The sequence below is a fragment of the Palaemon carinicauda genome, chromosome 22 (genome assembly GCF_036898095.1).
Source record: "Palaemon carinicauda isolate YSFRI2023 chromosome 22, ASM3689809v2, whole genome shotgun sequence".
Classification (NCBI taxonomy): domain Eukaryota; kingdom Metazoa; phylum Arthropoda; class Malacostraca; order Decapoda; family Palaemonidae; genus Palaemon; species Palaemon carinicauda.
Genome location: NC_090746.1, coordinates 90478001 through 90497977, shown reverse-complemented (window position 1 = coordinate 90497977; position 19977 = coordinate 90478001). Strand labels below are relative to the sequence as shown.

The 19977-nt window shown below is 38.8% G+C and overlaps 1 protein-coding gene across 1 annotated transcript in view; it reads left to right on the top strand.

Annotated features, from left to right (window-relative positions):
* LOC137616614 (chromosome transmission fidelity protein 18 homolog) overlaps positions 1 to 19977 on the top strand; it is a 77426-nt gene that overhangs the window by 49604 nt on the left and 7845 nt on the right. The window contains exons 9-10 of the mRNA XM_068346519.1: positions 1340 to 1477; positions 6465 to 6500. Coding sequence (XP_068202620.1) covers positions 1340 to 1477; positions 6465 to 6500 — 174 coding nt within the window. The remainder of the gene's footprint in view (positions 1 to 1339; positions 1478 to 6464; positions 6501 to 19977) is intronic.

The following is a 19977-nucleotide window of genomic DNA, read 5'->3' as shown; positions in this document are numbered from 1 at the left end:
TAAAATAATCTTCATCAATATTTTTACAAATTATTCTATTCCTTTTGTGTTACATTACACCATTTTGGTGCTAGTAAAGCAGTAAAGAAAAAACAAACAAATACACATAACTTAAATGGAAACTATTTGGGCTAAACCCATACCATTAAGATTTTAGAATTGAAAGTTTTTAATGGAAGCTCTTATATACAGTATGTTCAAGCAATATTTGATAATATAAAATGCATTATAAAAGATATAGTTTGCATTTCAGCTATAAGAAAAGATTCTCTCTCTCTCTCTCTCTCTCTCTCTCTCTCTCTCTCTCTCTCTCTCTCTCTCTCTCTCTCTCTCTCTCTCTCTCTCTCTCTCTCTCTCAGCTAAAAGAGAGAGAGAAGTTGGGAGGAAGTTATGTTTTCGCCCCTGTTTGTTTGTGAACAACTTCCAGATCAGAATTTTATTCATAGAGTAGTGAAACTTTTAGGGATTAATTATTATGTTGAGACGTAGAAGTGGTTAAGTTTTGAAAGTCCTAGGTCAAAGGTCAATGTCGAGCAATAGGTCGACCAAATTAACCCTAACCTTAACCTCAAGTTTGCACATGGTTGTCACACAGACTTCAAATACTCCTATGGTAAAATGATTCTGGGAAAGGCAAGTGTGTATCGAGAATAAGCTGCTGTGGCGGAGGTGTGCACTCTCAGAGTGCTTTTCTAGTTCATATCTTATTTCATTTATATATGTTATGCTATTTCAGGCTGGAAAAATAACTAAATTAGAATATATTAAAAAATTTCTGATAACTTTCTTATAATGAAAACATTTGTACTTTTTCCTAAATGAAAATTTTAAAATATCCTATGCTCACTTGAAATGTTAAATTTTGCATAATGTTCCTTTTTCATGTATTTATTAACCATTACACGACGGGTAGATTCAATAGACATGCATATGACCTCTGATATTAGTGTCTCTTGATGTATGGTTATTCTAATTTATATGAATTTCTAATTGATTTATCATTATATTGTGTAAATTTATTTCTTCTTTTTTGTAGATATTAGAATGATTTGCATCTGATAAGTCTTATGCAAGTCAGTACTGCATTTATTATTTCCATTCATATTTTTAAGTAGAAAAAGTTTACCTCCCTTAGAAAAAGTTTACCTCCCTTCTCTCCATGCATAGCTCCCCCTTGAAGTGGAACAAAGGAATGACCAAAAAAATGATTGTATTTTTATCAAGAGGGTGTAAGGTTAGCACTTACAGTTAATAGTACTTTTTATTCAAAGTTAAGTACGAAAGTAATAGATTTTTATTGAGATTTGTTACTAATTTGTTCGTTGATTTTATCTTCCAGAAAGAAGCAGAGAAAATGAAGAAGTATGCAGATGACAGGAAGAAATGTTCTGCTTCCTCAGATCCTTTACCAAAAGTAACTCTCAATCATCCGCAGAAACTTCAAACCAAACCTTTACCAAACATTCCAGCCGTAAATGTGAGTGTATATTATGGCTTCACCATTTTTAATGTTATTTATTTGGAATTCTAATGAACTTTATGCATATTCCATAATTGTACTTACTACAGTAGGGTCCCGAATTATGCGAGAATTTGGTCGATGAAAGGCCTCGTGTAATTGGAAATTCGTATATTTCGAAACACATCATGGCGGCAAACAGCAACCTACCCGTCAATTTTTTTTTCACTCCATTTCTAGCTTTCTAGCTATATATATACTGTATATACACTGTGTGTGTGTATATATATATATATATATATATATATATATATATATATATATATATATATATATATATATATATATATATACTGTAGCTTTTATCTTAACAATACTGTAAGAAATCCTTCTTATAGATTTTTTTTATAAAATACTGTACAAAATTTCTTTTATGGATAAATAAAACAATAAAAAGTTGTTAAAGTTTTGATAATTTTCTATGACTGTAGTATTTACTACTGTACTATGCATAGCTTACTGTTTTCAGTATTTTCCGAATGATGTAGAATTATTTCCTATAGATACAAAAAACAAAAAAGGGTTTTCAAGGTTTGATACAGTACGTATCTAGCAATAGTTAAAAATTACACGGCCACTAGGCGCAAGTGTGCAATAGGCTGCTGTACGATAATCACGCTTTTTTTGCCCTGAGCGGTCATTTCACTAATGATAATTTTTCAAAGTTAATATAATTTCTTTATGCTTATAATTCGTAATTATAGTTAAAAGTAGGGATATTAATTAAATGGTTGAGTAAAAAAAAAACAATTAATACTACTATTATTTAATTTCAAATGGCTACATAATACTGAATATTCTAATGTGTTCTTTTTATCTTCAATCGTAAATCTTACGCCTGGATAAGCAACAAAAGGAAAGGGATAGGTCTCTCTCTCTCTCTCTCTCTCTCTCTCTCTCTCTCTCTCTCTCTCTCTCTCTCTCTCATATCGTTTCCTGTATAGTTTTCAAATATGTTCGTCATACATTTGTACATTATTTATCCACTTTATTCTCTCTCTCTCTCTCTCTCTCTCTCTCTCTCTCTCTCTCTCTCTCTCTCTCTCTCTCTCTCTCTCTCTCTCTCGGCGTTTCCTTTCCCTTTATAGTTTTGTGAAATTTCGTTGTCCAGTCATTCGGTAATGAGAAGTCATTTTCGCTTTCGACATCGAAAGAAAACTTTGTTTCTTCAATATACTCATCACTGGAGGATTCAGAACTAGTGCTCTCATTATCAAACAGGTTATCATTATCAAATTCCACAACAAGAATATCATTTATTTCATCTAAAGAAATAACCTTCCTCTTTAGACCTTTCATTACAAAAGGAACAACAAATAACCACTTATGCATGAACGCCCGAGCGCACTGATAGGAAACCAGTTCAAACCAGAGTTTTGTAACATCAAGCTACCTTCAGAAAAATAGTTGCCAGACATCATATAAGTTTCTATTCACAGTCCCCATATGCTGAGAGTGTTGCCAAGTGGTGATCCTATACTTACTATACGAGTAAAGTAACATCACGAGACTGACGGCTTGTAAAAGCCAATTAAAGTCATGAACGGAATATACAGTTGAAGGCGGTACCGAGTAGATCGTGGTGAACGGTTTATCACGTGGGTGACGCTTAACAGGTTAAAAAAACATTTTATATAGTTCGGTATTTTCTCTATCCATCCTCTCCCAGAAAACCTTCAAATGTGAATTATCGGAATGTGTGCAGATCTTGGCAGTGCGATAACTAGTTAGCGACTGAGAATAAAAAAAAAATAGAAAGCCCGATTGACGAATGACGATGCTGATGAAGAGGATATCGAATACCGATTTTTCCCTAATTGATTTTTTCTACGTTCTGTCTAATCCAATGTACAGTACATTCTTATGTAAAGGGCGAACCCCAACATTTCTTGATGCTGCTACACTTTAATTATAGATATTTTACCACCTATTTATAATCTTTCTTTATAATAACATCTTTAGTAAAAGCTCTTCAATATCACTTTCAGGAGTAAATGCGTTTATGATCGACGATGAAACGTAAAAAAAAAAACGTTTTCCTTTTAAGAAGGCGTTTTTTTAGGGAAAAAAAAAACAACACGAAACAAAATTGCTCATATTTCATATATTTTGATTTTCTAAGGATAAATAAAACATTAATTATAACATTATTATTACATAGTACCTGGTAAGATATCTTTTGCCGCAAAAGTTAACCTATAGACAGTTGTTAAAATTGGTTAGCGAGTTCGTTATGATCGGCGATGGAACGTACTAAACAAAGTAATGGGTTTGGTTGTGGTGACATGTTTGGCAGTAGCATGATATAAAATAGTCTTTATTTTGATGGTTTTTAATTTAAAGTTTAATGAATAAGGATTTTTCACCATAATCACAACGTAAGTATAAAAATTAATTAGTACAAATATGGAATATTATACATATAGGTGTTGGACAGTTAGGCTAGGCCTAGCGACAAGTTCACACAACAGATGGGCAAACCTTAACATTTTTCATCCAAAACTAGTCTTAAAATGTTTGAACAGAAATCTTTCTCTCACATTCTCCCCCCCCCTTCTCAGACATCGGGGAACCATCACCCCCCCCCCCCCCCAATACAATTAAGAAAACAATAGATTTCCTACGCTTCGCGGTGCTTGACTCGCGGATTTAGAATGCTCCTCGCAAATACAGGAAAATTAATTTTTAAAAACTATCGATCGCGTAATTGAGGAATCGCGTAATTAGAACACGTGTAATTCGGGACCCTACTGTATATGCGTTACATGTGTTTATCTGATTTACAAATTTCAAGTTCTGCGAATCTATAACATTCTTTGGAGAGAATTGGTTTCTGCTTTAGCTACATGTAAAGATATGGCTCCAGGCTCTGATGAAATTTCTTTAAACTTAGAATCCTCTATTTTAATTATTATTATTAGAACTTCAAGAAACGATAATTCTAAGTATTATTATTAGAATATCAAGACACAATAATTACCTAAGAGACTGGAAACTAGCCATTATTTTAAGCTCTTAAAACCTGGTGAAGATAGGTTTTTTGTTGCCAACTACCTACCAATTTCATTGATATCTTGTGTGCGCAAGATCATAGAGATGGTCAGTGCAGGATTGGTATGGTACCTGGAGATGAAAGGCTTTATTTCTTATGAATCTCTCGTGATTTTCATATTGTTTCTTCTCCAAAGGCTCTTGTTTAGTGATTTTTTTACCCCTAAAATTGAATAAAAATTACATTTCCTTTCCTTATTATGCCTCTAGTAAAATAATGGGATGCACTAGTTCTTAATTGCAAGAAGTGAAGCGCCAAGGCCTTTGTTATTTCAGTTTCTCTGTTGCATTGGTTCAACCTCAATGTACACCTCTTCCAGATTGTGATAGGTTTTATTGCATTTGAGTTATCTTCCTCTGGATATGTTAGTAATTACTGCAGAGGGATAGTACTTGGATTTAAATTACTGTTGTGAGGATTGCAATTGCCACAATGCTCCTCACAGGGAATTTATTTCAAGTTGGAGTGCTAGTGAAACTTTATTTTAGTTCAAGGAGAAATACAGAGAAGACTTGGTTAGTTGTTTATAGCTTCGATGATGATGATTATGACATGCCAGCACCATTTTCTAATACTCGCTTAACCAGCCATTTTTCTATAATTATGGGCTTTGAAGCACTTCCTTTATTTAGTATTTGTTCATTCTCAGAGGGCCAGTGAGTCTTCAGTTGTAGTCAGTAATTCTGATCTTATCTGCCTGGGTGCTAACCCTAACTTGATTTTCTACGTAAGGTTCTGAATTCACGGTGCCTTACGGAGTCAAAATCCTCTCATGGGGCCTCAAAATCCTGCATTCCTAGTCACTCTTATAAACAAGTAGATGGTAAGGCAGAAGGCCAAGTATGTAGTCTGGATTCTGATGTCTCTCACTTGCTAAAGTACTATGGCTTGGAATTTAAGAAATTCAGATTTTTTTTTTCTTTTTCTTATTTTTTTTTTTTTACTAAGAGAATGTCTACATCTCACTTTGCAAATATTTTTTTTCAATTGAAACTATTTGTTTTGTTGCTAAAAAGTCCTTTTAATGGGGCAAACCTTTTCTGACCGGGGTACCTATTTATTTACTTATTCTTCAAAAATTCCAATGAAAGCTATCCCATATACAGTAACTCCTTCCAAATGTGATCTACCTTTTTGGAACATGCAGAACAATACAGGGATAGTGGATTCCTATTTACGGATGGCTCCAAATTTAGTGCTGGCATTGCATTTGGCGTGTACAATACACATGGTTAAGCTGTTTGCTTGGTTGCAGATGGTTGTCCTTGATGACACAAAAGTTTTCTCTGATATTAGTCCTTGGAGACCACTTAGCACATAGAATTCAAAAATTAATTTTAACAGAAGAAAAACTTATTCATTGGGAGGTACTGTGTTGTCTCTAAGACCCTCCCTCCCCTCTGACCTCGTGTAGGGAATGAGGACAATTGATTCTCACTTTGAGTATGAAAGATGGCAGTTGGGCGCAAGGTAGTGCACAGGTAGCATTGTCTCCAGCAATAGTCATGGTTCTCTTTTTTTGTTCATACATACAGAAAATACAGTTTTAGTAAATTTGATTGAGCCACAATTTGCTCTTGAGTCAGTTCGGTTACAATAATCTTTAGTCTGACACTTAGCGAGGTCTTACTGTAAATGTAATTCATTTACTGTTGAAAGACTTTTAAGTATACAATGCTATAGATATTTCATACTAAGTTAACCACTTTGATATATATTTGATGTAAAATGTCTACACATTTTGTCCCAAAATGTATCGTTATTTATTTTATTAATTTATATTTACTTATTTATTACTGTAAATTAGATACAGTATGTAGCTATGCAACACATTTTATTTTTGAGACAATACTTTATTACAATGACTGATATATTGATTTTCTTTTTCTGAAGGGAAGTGGAGTTACCAAGTTTGCAGATGTAGCTCAGGTAAGATTATTTCCATTTCTGTTTATTGTATTATTTTAAACATTACGCTTTTTAGTGATTTGTAATTTAAGACATTTTAATTAGTGGATATGGATAAATATTCATTAAATAGATTATTTTATATTCTACGTAAATTTTGTCAATGAGATAATTAAAGGATAAAGTAGATGCTATTTCTGCTTTTGGATATATTTCTCATTCTCATAATGCTTCACTTCAAATTTTCAATAAATAAGCATATTTAGTAACACTATACATAATTTTGGGTTTATTGTGTTTTGTAATTAATTCTTTAAACCTAGAATATTAGCTAAAGCTGTATTATGGGTAGCAAACTACATATAGGAACCAATATACCTAGGTCGTGCTTAACACTAAATTCATTAGCTTAGTGTTGTCATATAACAAGCTGAACAATTAAACGAATTAATAGTCTTACCAGTACTGTACAGTATAATCATCGAGGAGGAAGTAAAGAAAAATAGATATTACAAAATAAGCTTTCTGTCAGAACCTTTTACATAAGTACACCCTTTAAGAGCCTTCTTAACTGTCTAAAAATACTACTAATAAAAATAAGGCTTTACTGTCTAGTGACACATCCCTTAATGATAACAGCCTAGCCAATTTGGACTACTGTATTTGACAAATTTTCATCTTCATACGTTTTAGTACTTCCTCTGTACATTAGAACTTGGGAGATTTTATGTATTACATCCCTGACTGGTGATCAAGAGACTGAGGTTCGAGTCTCGCTCAAAGTCATTAGTTCCTTTAGTTGATACAACCTCACCCAGGGGAGTGTGCTGAGTGTAACCCTTTTTGCACTAGTAATTAATGGGATATCCTCAGTCATTCCCCGGGATGTTCTCGCAACATTATTTGTGGATGATCTCTCCATATCATTTGCTGGGACTAGAATGGCAATGGTTGAGAGAAAAATACAACTCTCTATTGATAAAATTATCCATTGGGCCGATATGAATGGATTTAAGTTCTCGACAAGTAAAACTAAAATTGTCCATTCCTGTCGTATCTGGGGAGTACATCCAGACCCGGATATATACATCAAAGGTCAACGGATCCCATGTGCAAGTGAAGCTAAATTTTCAGGGTTGATATTTGATTGTAGGCTTACATGGGTTTCTCACTTAAAAGCATTAAAAGATAAATGTCTTGAAGCTATGAATCTTTAAAAAGTATTGTCCCATACATCATGGGAGGCAGACCGCAATACAATTTTAAAATTATACAAGGCCTTGATTTTTTCCAAAATTAGTTATGGATGCGAAATATACTCCTCAGCCACCCCAAGCCGGTTAAAAATATTAGATTCTATACATCATGCTAGTATAAGATTGTCCACAGGAGCCTTTAGAACCTCACCTATCACAAGTCTCCTTGTGGATGCTGGGGAGTTGCCTCTAGACCTTTACCGAATGTCCTCTATTATTCGGTATTGGTTTAGATTGCAAAGGCTCCCTAATTCTTCAGCCTTTCAGACTGCAAGCCTTGTAAGGCACTCAACCTACTTTGAGTTGCACCCAAAATCTCCTCAACCTTTTGGGTTTCGGGTTTCGGTTGAAACAATTATTAAACAATCTGGATATAATTAAAATTAAGGTGCTTCCATTCAAGGTATCATCAACGCCTCCATGGAAATTACCTGACATATCTTTTTGTAAATACTTTATGGGAGTTAAGAAGAATATGACTAATTTAGAATCCAGGTCTCTTTTTATGGAACATGTTGAAGAACATAGGGGATCGACTTTTATATACAGTATACTGATGGCTCCAAATCTGATGCTGGCGTTGGATTTGGAGTACATAGTAATGATTTTAATTGTAGAGGTGCACTTCCTTTAACAGCTTCCATATTTACTGCCGAACTCTATGGCATACTAACTGCTATTGAGAAAATAGCTTTGGAAAAGGAGGGTAATTTTATAATTTTTAGTGATGCAAGGAGTGTTCCTCAAGCTTTATAAGTTTTTAATTCTAGCAACCCTCTAGTTTTAAAGATTTTAGAATGGCTTTTTATTATTGGATGGAGAGGTATAACAGTTCAATTTTGTTGGGTTCCAGCACATGTAGGTGTGTATGGGAATGAGAAGGCAGATTTACTGGCGAAGAATGCGGCATCCGAGTTGCTACCAAGGAGGTATCCCATTCCCTGTAATGATTTCTTACCTTACATCAAGAAATTGGTTTGTAATAAATGGCAACAGCACTGGGATAGTCAAGATGGCAATAAAATGAGGGAAGTAACAAATATCATATCACCTTGGAGGTATAACATGATACCCCGAAAATGGGAGACGACTCTTTGTGTTCTCCGTATTGGTCACACACGGTTGACACACGAGTTTCTGCTGAAGGGCCAACACCAATCGTATTGTGAGGACTGTTTAGTACCTTTAACAGTGAGGCATTTGTTGACCGAATGTCCTAATTTTACTAACTTAAGAAATAGATATCTGTTTGAGGCTCGAGGTGAGGATGGCAGGTTCATCCTTGCCAAGATTTTTGGACATGATGTATCCTACTATGCGAGCAGAATTTTTATATTTATTTCAGAAGCAGGTCTTCTGAAAACTATTTAACTATTGTAATGACTTCTTAACTTTTATGGTTTTTGAATTCTTTTATTTTTCATATATAATAAATGCTATCGGCGTCAATGACCTTAGATGTCAGGATGCCAGAAAACTTTCAATCAATCAATCCATGTAAGCTAAGGATGGGCAGTTTGGGGGAGCGTATAGGTCTATCTGCTGAGTCAGCAGCAGCCATTGCCTGGCCCACCTTGGTCCTAGCTTGGGTGGAGATGGGCTTGGGCACTGATCATATATATAGATGATCAGTCTCTAAGGCATTGTTACTGTCCCTTGCCCCTGCCATTCATGAGCAATCTTTAAACATTTGAAAAAATTATTTCAAAAGAAATTGCCGGTAAAACCAAAAGGTAATTTGGAGGTCAAGTGGGCAATCTTGACTTATGGCAAGCAACTTGATGCCTATTCAGACAAAAGTTTTACATTGTAGTACAATTAGTGTCTGCATAGCTCTTGCAAGTGCTTATCGCCAAAACAGTGCGGTTAATTTACTTTGCTTACATATTTTTGTTTTTATTTTTCTGTATATTCTTAGAATGTTGGCAGTCACCCGACACAACAGTGACTTTTGGCTCTAATATGTAAACTGCGATACTAATAAATAATTTTATGCATATTAATTTGAAAGAATGCAAATTTAAAAAAAAAAAGACAAATGCTAGGATCAACCAAAAACCCAATAACTTTAGGCAATTCCTTAGATATATGCACAAACAATAGGTTACTATCAGCTAAAACAGATCTGCATTATCTTTGTGCACCATTTAGAAGTAAACAATTCTCGTGCTTGAAGCTGTGATCAGAATGAACTTTGTCAGAGGCTCATTAGACCCAATATTTACACTTTAGTTGAGGTTAGAGCTAAAAATAGGGAGTAGTGTATAAACATAGGAAAAGAGAGCTCGATTTTAGCTCTTCCTCCTCTTCTTACAATCAAGCATCCTCTGCACCCTTGAAGTTTCCTGGGCCTGTTTGCCTCTCCCTAGGTACTTTCAAGTGATTTTCAAGTACAATCAGCCTTCCATATCCGCGGATTCTTTCTCCGCGATTTTGCTCTTTCACGACACAGAGAACCATAAACCTGTGAAATAGAAAATCAAATATACGGGGGTTCCCGAGAAGTACTCTTACCGGCGCGATGATTTCAGAATGACCATGCTCCTCTGCACCTGGTTCACTTCTTGCCACTTTTGCCCATCTCAACATCACGTCTCTTGCTGACTCGACCTCACTCGTGCTTTGTGTGTCCTAGTGTGTAGATCTCCCGCATCATCTTAGCCTATTTTGCCATGACTATTACGCAACAACTAATGAATGTATTTTTTTCCATAGCTATGTACAGTACATACTGCACATATTATATATTTACTAGGTAAATGTACTGTAGATGTGTGATTCCCTACAGTACAGTACTACACAAAAGACGGCACATCAGGAATTGCGTTGTGCTTCAAGATTTCAAAGAACTTCGTATGAAAATGATTAGTGGTTTTTGTGTAAAATATGTACTCTTTGTTAATCTCAAATACAGTATCATTGTATACACATAGTACAGTACAGTGTTACAGTAATTAGCATTGTTTATTAACTATACTGTACAGTACTGTACGTAAATTTCTACTGTACTCTACACTATGTAAATAAAGGGTACATGTACTCTGAGTTGTCAACCAGTGCGAGTCGTTGGAACGAAAACTATTGACCAGTTGCATTGACATCTTGTTTTTGTAAGATCATGAAGATGGTCAAGGCAAGGCTGGTGAGGTACCTGTAGAAGAAAGGTATTTTATCCTCTATCCTGTGTGGTTTTAGGAAAATGCACCCAATGACTGTTGTGCTGGTACAACTCAAGTCCTCTGTATGTGAATGCTTTCTTCCAAAATGCACCATGTAACATGTTTTTAATTTGAAAAGGCATAAGATAATACATAGAGACATGATATACAGTACTCAAAACCCTTTATAATTTGGGATTGAGAGAAGAGCTACCATTGCTCATTCAAGCAATTATTTCACATAGATTTTTTCAATATTAAACTTACCCGATAATCATGTAGCTGTCAACTCCGTTGCCCGACAGAATTCTACGGAAGGGATACGCCAGCGATCGCTATACAAGAGGGGGGTGTACTCACAAGCGCCACCTGTGGCCAGGTACTGCAGTACTTCTTGTTGACACCACTTCAATTTTTCCTCTGTCGTGCTTCCGGCAAGACGTTCATGGATACGCTTATAATTTTGGAGTCTTGTTCACGGTTTTTGGTGAAGTATTGCTCTAAGATTTCAGCTTTCGCTATTCAGGAAGTTTTATTATTAGCTTAGCTAGCTTTTGGAATTAATTTGATTAATTATGGTGACGAAGAGAGTATGAACTCTCTTTCACCTTTAAATGGCCGACCCTTCCCTTAGACGGAAGTGTTGGTGTCTAAGAGAGTATAGACTCTCTTTCTTAATTTTGCTCACAAAAGTTATAGATTTATTTTATATCTCTCCGCCATTTATAGGCCTCTTCGATTAACTTCCTTTTTTTATAAAATTATTAAATTAATTTTTATATTTGTTTATATTCGACCTTTCCTAATAGTAGGCGGTCTTTTCTTGTACCGAAGTTAATTAACATTGAGCCCGTCATTTCGGTTTTACCTGTTAACATATTATGCTATTTTAATGTTTTTGAAAGAATTTCTTTGATAGTCTCGTACTGTTTCAAAGTTGAACTAACGTTTTGTTTTGTCTCTGCAGTTGTTGACGTTCAGAACGTTCAACTTGCGCTCTATCGTTACGATAGAGAGAGAATTTTCACGGTGTCACGTTGCAGTAAGAGTAAACCGTTTATAACGTTTTGTTCATTCTTTCTTAGCTTAATGGTTTTAATTCTAATAAAGGAACTTTTTATTTGGGAAATCTTTCAGTTTTTTTCCTTTAACAATAATATGTTTTAACGAGTATATATGATTGGGCTCTTCTCTCAGGTTCTAAGTCAAGAGAGAGAGAGAGAGAGAGATAGAGACGGAGGGAGAGAGAGCTGGATAAACGTTTCGTTCAAGCGAGTAACGTTGTTATCGTTTTTGCTCTTCTCCCTAGTCTCTTTAGGGGAAGAAGGTAAACGTTTCTAGAGTTTATTCTTGTTCTCAAGCTTTATGCGGTGAGAGATTTTAAACGTAGTTTATTTGATCTAGTGTTTAGTCTCTTTCCAGCCACTGAATTATTTATCTTTCATTAGATTTTTCTGTTACATTGTAATTCTGTTTTCGCAATTACTAACTTTTAAAGAAGGATAGAATTGCGTGTTTCAGGTACAAACCACTTAAAGTTTCGAGTTCAGTGAAATAAGTGCAAACAGAAATTCAAAAGTGATAAGTGATTAGCGCAAAGTGTGTCAGTGTTGTGCGTGAGGGTACTTCTTGCGTGCCAGTCGTCCTCCCAGTCCGGGACCTCTTGCAAGCTCCCAAGCCCAGGGGAGAAGCAATGTCGAAGGGCAAAAGGGTTCGGCAGGCCTTGATCGGCGCACAGAAGTATCCTCGGTGGTTGCGGGCGTGTCTTACAGAGACCGTCACTCCCACCCGCAGACGATTGAGCCCTTATTTTACTCGTCTGCAGAAGAAATTTCGGGGAGATAACGCTGGACTCAGGTCTCAAGACCTCTTAAACGTAAAGTCCAGACCTCTAGAGTTCAACAACCCGGATGCAGTCATTGGGTTAGCTCTGACTCTCCGCAGTCATCAGGTGACTGCACACCTCCTAAGAGAGGTAAGGTGATGCCGCAACAGACCTCATCTTCTGTTAAGGCTTTGCCTCAGCAGACCTTAGCGTCTGCCGACCCCAAGATGACTTTGCTGCAGTCCATGCAGTCACAGCTTGCGGTCTTAATGCGTGAGTGTCAGGCTGAGAAGGTTACACCTCCTCCTGCGATCGCTCCGCCTCACGCAGTCCAGTCTGCCAGGCGTACGATGTTGAGGTTCCTCAGGATACCTTACCGTATGCCTTACTTCCTCCGCTTCCGCTTGCGGTTCCACCAGCGAGGCAACAATCTCTTGAGGTACGACAACCCAACCCTCCTCAAGGCAAGAGCCTCAACTCCTTAGGCTAGCACCTCAGGAACCTCAACTCGCGAGACAAGAACTGCGTTCTGCGCAGCCGCTACCTCAACTCTCGCAGCTCTCACCTCAGGAACCTTAACTCGTTCCTCAGGAACCTGCTACTGCGCATCCGCAGCCCTTACAGCAAGCGCAACTCTTGAGGCAGCAACCTCATGCTATGAGTCAGCCACCTCAACGCATGCATCTGCCACTTTCTCCTCAACTTGAGCCTCTTCCCATTCAACTTGGGAATAACAAATGACAATAATAACACCTCATTACTTTCATAACTTGCATTTGTAATCATATACATGTATGCCTACACAAACATTATGATAATGGAGGTTATTTGTATTACTTATATAAAAATATATATGTATTCCTTGCAATATATTTTTAACAAAATCGCAAAATATGGCAAAAATATCTTCAAAACAAAAATGAATCATGAGTTATGAATGTAAGGTAAATATTTTGTTGATATTAAACCCCATGCAAGCATGCATGAAGTAATGCAGTGTTGCCAACAGGGCGAGTTTCCCTTTCCTGAGGTGAAGTAGATTATAGTACATTTAGTGTAGCTTAATTCTACGATTATCATGCCGGCTATCAAATTCATCAACAAAACAGTCTAAATCAATTCCCTCGGCACGTGCACTTTCAATGGACGGTAATGCGATATTACTCACTCTAGCACTGGTCATGGAATTTCTGAGAAATGTTACACGCCATGCAACACGCTCTGCTTACCTTACAGCATGCTCTACATACAGCATGCTCTGCATACAGCATGCTCTGCATACAGCATGCTCTGCATACAACATGCTCTGCATACCTTACCGCATGCTCTGCATACAGCATGCTCTGCATACAGCATGCTCTACATACAGCATGCTCTGCATACAGCATGCTCTGCATACAGCATGCTCTGCATACAGCATGCTCTGCATACAGCATGCTCTGCATACAACATGCTCTGCATACCTTACCGCATGCTTCTCAGTCATACATCTTTGGTTGTTGCCAACTCACTAGACTGTCAAGCAGTTTCATAACGTTGCCTTCTAGTCTGCTGCTTTTGCACCAGTGAAACCCTCACTGAGAGAACTTAGCTTTTCTCGGATATGGTCCCTGTAGATGAGAAAGTGCTTTTCTCCCTCCTTCTGATATTCCCTTGAGGACTCTGTCATTTGGAGAGGAGCCTTTAGCTGCGTAGCCTCCTATGGACTTTTATTTAAGCATAACATGCTTCCAGGGAAGGTAATGGTTCCACTTCAGTCGCTAACCCCGTCTGTTACCACACCTGCTCCCATAGACCTTGAGCTGTGTTGCAAGACATGCAGTCCAAGCTTAGTCTTTGTTAGAGGATTTTTTGTTTACGGAGTCAGTGTGTCACTGGGAAGACGTTCAACAACCAGCAGAAGTGACTTGTTGTGACGCAGTGCGGCAACCTCAGCAACCCGATAAGGAGTTGTCTGTACGACCCAGACAGTCTAGACAGCTTCGGGTTGTCACTGTACTTCCTCGCTTCCCCATGGTTGACAGTTCACAGACTGTGCAGCAGTACCATGATCTTATGTCCGGCTCCGTCAGACGACTGGCTTTTAAGAGCTCCCACAAGTCGTCGCTGTCTGGAGATTCTCAGATGGACTATGGATCTGACCAAGGAACTGGGCCTCCTGGTCAATTTTGAGGAGTCTCAGCTCGTCCCATCCCAGACCATTGTCTCCCTGGGTATGGATCTTCAGAGTCGAGCTTTTCGGGCTTTTCCGTCGGCCCCAAGGATCTTCCAAGCCCTAGAATGCATCCAGAGCATGCTGAGAAGGAACCGATGCTCAGTCAGGTAGTGGATGAGTCTAACAGGGACACTTTCATCGCTGGCCCTGTTCATCGTGTTAGGGAGACTCCACCTCCCCCCCTTCAGTATCATCTAGCTGCTCACTGGATAAAGGACATGACGCTAGAGACGGTCTCAGTTCCTGTTTCCGAAGAGAGGAGGTCTTCTCTCGCGTGGTGTAAGAACAGCTTTCTTCTCAAGGAAGTCTACCTTTGGCTGTTCAGAAACCCGACCGCTGTCTCCTCTCGGACGCATCAGACACGGGCTGGGGTGCGACTTTGGACGGACAGGAATGCTCGGGAACATGGAATCATGAGCAAAGGACACTTCACATCAATTGCAAGGAGTTGTTGGCGGTTCTTCTGGCCTTGATAACTTCAAGTCCCTCCAGCTTAACAAAGTGGTGGAGGTGGACTCTGACAACACCACAGCCCTGGCTTACATCTTCAAGCAGGGAGGGACTCTTTCGTGAAGTTGTTCTAGATCGCAAGGGACCTCCTCATCTGGTCTAAAGATCGAAAGCTCACGCTGGTAACGAGGTTCATTCAGGGCGGTATGAATGTCATGGCAGATCACCTCAGCCGGAAGGGTCAGGTCATCCCCACAGAGTGGACCCTTCACAAGAATGTTTGCAGCAGACTTTGGGCCCTGTGGGGTCAGCCAACCATAGATCTGTTCGCTACCTCGATAACCTAGAGACTCCTGTTGTATTGTTCTCCGATTCCAGACCCAGCAGCAGTTCACGTGGATGCTTTTCTGCTGGATTGGTTCCATCTCGACCTGTATGCATTTCCGCCGTTCAAGATTGTCAACAGGGTACTTCAGAAGTTCTCCTCTCGCAAAGGGACACGGCTGACGTTGGTTGGCTCCGCTCTGGCCCGCGAGAGAATGGTTCTTAGAGGTACTGCAATGGCTGGTCGACATTCCCAGGACTCTTCCTCTAGGAGTGAACCTTCTACGTCTACCTCACGTAAAGAAGGTACACCCATTCCTCCACGCTCTTCGTCTGACTGCCTTCAGACTTTCAAAAGACTCTCAAGAGCTAGGGGCTTTTCTAAGGAGGCAGCCAGAGCGATTGCCAAAGCAAGGAGAACATCCACTCTCAGAATCTATCAGTCTCAAGGGGAAGTCTTCCGTAGCTGGTACAAGACCAATGCAGTTTCCTCAACCAGTACCACTGTAACCCGGATTGCTGACTTCCTGTTATATCTAAGGAAAGTAAGATCCCTTTCAGCTCCTACGATCAAGGGTTACAGAAGTATGTTGGCAGCGGTTTTCCGCCACAGAGGCTTGGATCTTTCCATCAACAAAGATCTACAGGACCTCCCTAGGTCTTTTGAGACCTCAAAGGAACGTCGGTTGTCCACTCCAGGCTGGAATCTAGACGTGGTCCTAAGGTTCCTTATGTCATCAAGATTTGAACCTCTCCAATCAGCCTCTTTTTAGGACCTCACATTAAAAACTCTTTTCCTCGTGTGCTTGACAACAGCTAAAAGAGTAAGTGAGATCCACGCCTTCAGCAGGATCATTGTTTTCACATCTGAAACGGCTACATGTTCCTTGCAGCTCGGTTTTTGCTAAACGAGCTTCCTTCACGTCCTTGGCCTAAGTCGTTCGAGATCCCAAGCCTGTCCAACTTGGTGGGGAATGAACTGGAGAGAGTACTTTGCCCAGTTAGAGCTCTTAGGTACTATCTAAAAAGGTCTTAACCTTTACGAGGACAATCAGAAGCCTTATGGTGTGCTATCAAGAAACCTTCTTTTCCAAGTTCTAAGAACTCAGTTTCTTACTATTCAGGCTTCTGATTAGGGAAGCACATTCTCATCTGAAGGAAGAAGACCTTGCTTTGCTGAAGGTAAGGACACATGAAGTAGGAGCTGTGGCTACTTCAGTGGCCTTCAAACAGAGCCATTCTCTGCAGAGTGTTATGGATGCAACCTATTGGAGAAGCAAGTCAGTGTTCGCATCATTCTATCTCAAAGATGTCCAGTCTCTTTACGAGTACTGCTACACCCTGGGACCATTCGTAGCAACGAATGCAGTAGTAGGCGAGGGCTCAGCCACTACATTCCCATAATCCCATAACCTTTTAACCTTTCTCTTGAATACTTTTTATGGGTTGTACGGTCGGCTAAGAAGCCTTCCACATCCTTGTTGATTTGGCGGGTGGTCAATTCTTTCTTGAGAAGCGCCGAGGTTAAAGGTTGTGATGAGGTCCTTTAGTATGGGTTGCAGCCCTTGATACTTCAGCACCTTAGAGTTGTTCAGCCTCCTAAGAGGAACGCTGCGCTCAGTAAGGAAGACGAACTTATTTAAGGCAGAGTAATGGCTCAAGTCGACTTCCTTACCAGGTACTTGTAATTTCATTGTTATTTTGAATAACTGATAATATGAAATACGGGATACTTAGCTTCTTGATATACATGTACACTGGTTTTCACCCACCTCCCTGGGTGTGAATCAGCTACATGATTATCGGGTAAGTTTAATATTGAAAAATGTTATTTTCATTAGTAAAATAAATTTTTGAATATACTTACCCGATAATCATGATTTAATTGACCCACCCTTCCTCCCCATAGAACCAGTGGACCGAGGAAAAATTGAAGTGGTGTCAACAAGAAGTACTGCAGTACCTGGCCACAGGTGGCGCTTGTGAGTACACCCCCCTCTTGTATAGCGATCGCTGGCGTATCCCTTCCGTAGAATTCTGTCGGGCAACGGAGTTGACAGCTACATGATTATCGGGTAAGTATATTCAAAAATTTATTTTACTAATGAAAATAACATTTTTCATGTTAGAGTAGGTGAAACACTGTCAGAGAGGAAATGTCAGGAGTAAGGAGTTCCCCAGGGGAGTGTATTAAGTGTAACCCTATTTACAATAGCCAAAAATGGGATATCTTCTGTCACGCCCCAAGATATTCTCTCAACACTGTTTGTAGATCTCTTCATATCATTTGCTGGATCTAGAATGGCAATGAAAGTTTTTGGCAAGCAAATTTGCTGTTGTTCATTTCTGTCGTATTTGGGGAGCACATCTAGACCCGAATATGTACACCATAGGGCAACGGATCCCATGCGTATTTTAAGCCAGGTTCTTATGGTCGATAATTGATACAGGCTGTCTTGGGTACCTCACTTGCAAACCTTAAAAATAAAATGCTTTGCAGTTCTGGATCTTTTGAATGTTTTTCCCACACATCAGTATTTTAAAACTACAAGGACTTAATGTATTAAAAAATTAGTTATGGTTGTGAAATATAGTCCTCAGCCAACCCAAGCCAATTAAATATTTTAGATTCTTTACATCATACTGGTATCAGATTGGCCATAGAAGCTTTTAGAACTTCAGCCATCCCAGGCCTCCTTGTTGATGCTAGAGAATTACTTGTAGACCTTTATCAAAGGTCTTCTATTCTTTTATGTTGGTTTAGGTTGCAAAGACTTCCTCACTCTTTAGTGTTTCAGACTGCAAACCTTGTAAAGCATCATAAGTGTCATGAGTTGCACCCAAAATCTCCTCAACTATATGGATTTCAGGGGAAACAATTGATGAAGTTTTTGTGTCGCTAGAAATAGTAGAACTACCATTTAGAATATCACCAACCCCTCCATGGGAATGACCAGAATGATCTTTCTGTAGACATAGACATTTTTGTGGCATAAAAAAACACTACTGACTTAGAAGCTAGGTCTTTTTTATGGAACATTTTGAAGAAGATAGTGAGTTGACTTTTATTTTACTGATGGCTCCAAATTTTATGTTAGCATGGAATTTGGAAAGCATAGCAATGCTTTTAATTGTAGAGGTGCACTTCCACTAGTATCATCTACATTTACTGCCAAACTATATGGAATACTAACTGCTAATGAAAAAAATAGCATTAAAGTTGGATGTCCATTTTACAATTTTCTATGATGCATAAAGTGTCCTACAAGCTTGAGGAGGTTTTAATTCCAGTAACCCTTTGCTTTTAAAGATTTTATAGTGGCTCTTTATTATTAAGATGAGAGTTATAGAAGCTCAGTTTTGCTGGATTCCAGCACACGTAGGTGTGTCTGGAAATAAGGGGTCAGATAGAGTGGCAAAGGAAGCTACAGCTGAATTTCTTCCAAGACAGTATTCCATCCTCTGTAATGATTTTTTACTAACTATCAAGAGTTTTTTTTAATAATATTTGGCAGCAACATTGGGATACCCTGGACAGATATACGGGGAGGGATATAATAAGTGTTATTTCTCATTGGATGCCCAAAAACACTAAATCAATCGGTCAATCCTCTTCAAGGTTTCCCAATAGCAAGCCAATCATCCCTCTACTCATGGAAGCAGGAGAGGAGGAACTCCATTTAAGCTTCCCTCTCTATTTCCTCTCATCCTGAACTAGTCAGGAAGGGAGGCCTCAAAGGGCTGGGTATATGCAGTATTCTTGTGAGTGGAAGAAGTTGCATGTGCTTGTGATCGGAATTTGGAGAAGATCGGCGAGTTTCTTCCCCTCCTATCATGCAAGCATGGCCACACCCAAAGGTTTGTCCTCAGATGCCATCAAAGAGCCAGAGCCCTTGAAAGAGACTGTATGGTTTATCAGGGAGTCCTACAAAGCATTTCTTCGATTCACTGCTGCCTGCATGGGACTCCTTAAAGGTGTGACATGGAACCTTGCACTGAAGTATTCTTAAAGAGTCACTGATATTTCTTGACCAATTAGTTTGAGAATCTGGACACCAGAGCATACCTCGCCTTCAAATCCCAGATGACCTATGGGTTTGCTACTTGGCATGATCAAATAGGTCACCAGACAGAACAAGTCTTCTCTTCTTCTCCAAGGAGTAAGAAGTTGATAACCTTGTCATGTTCGGGAAGCAGACTGATGGGTCAACCTGAAAAAGTGCTAATGCAGAAAACTCTGACATGATGAACCTCCGCTGCTTCAGAAGTG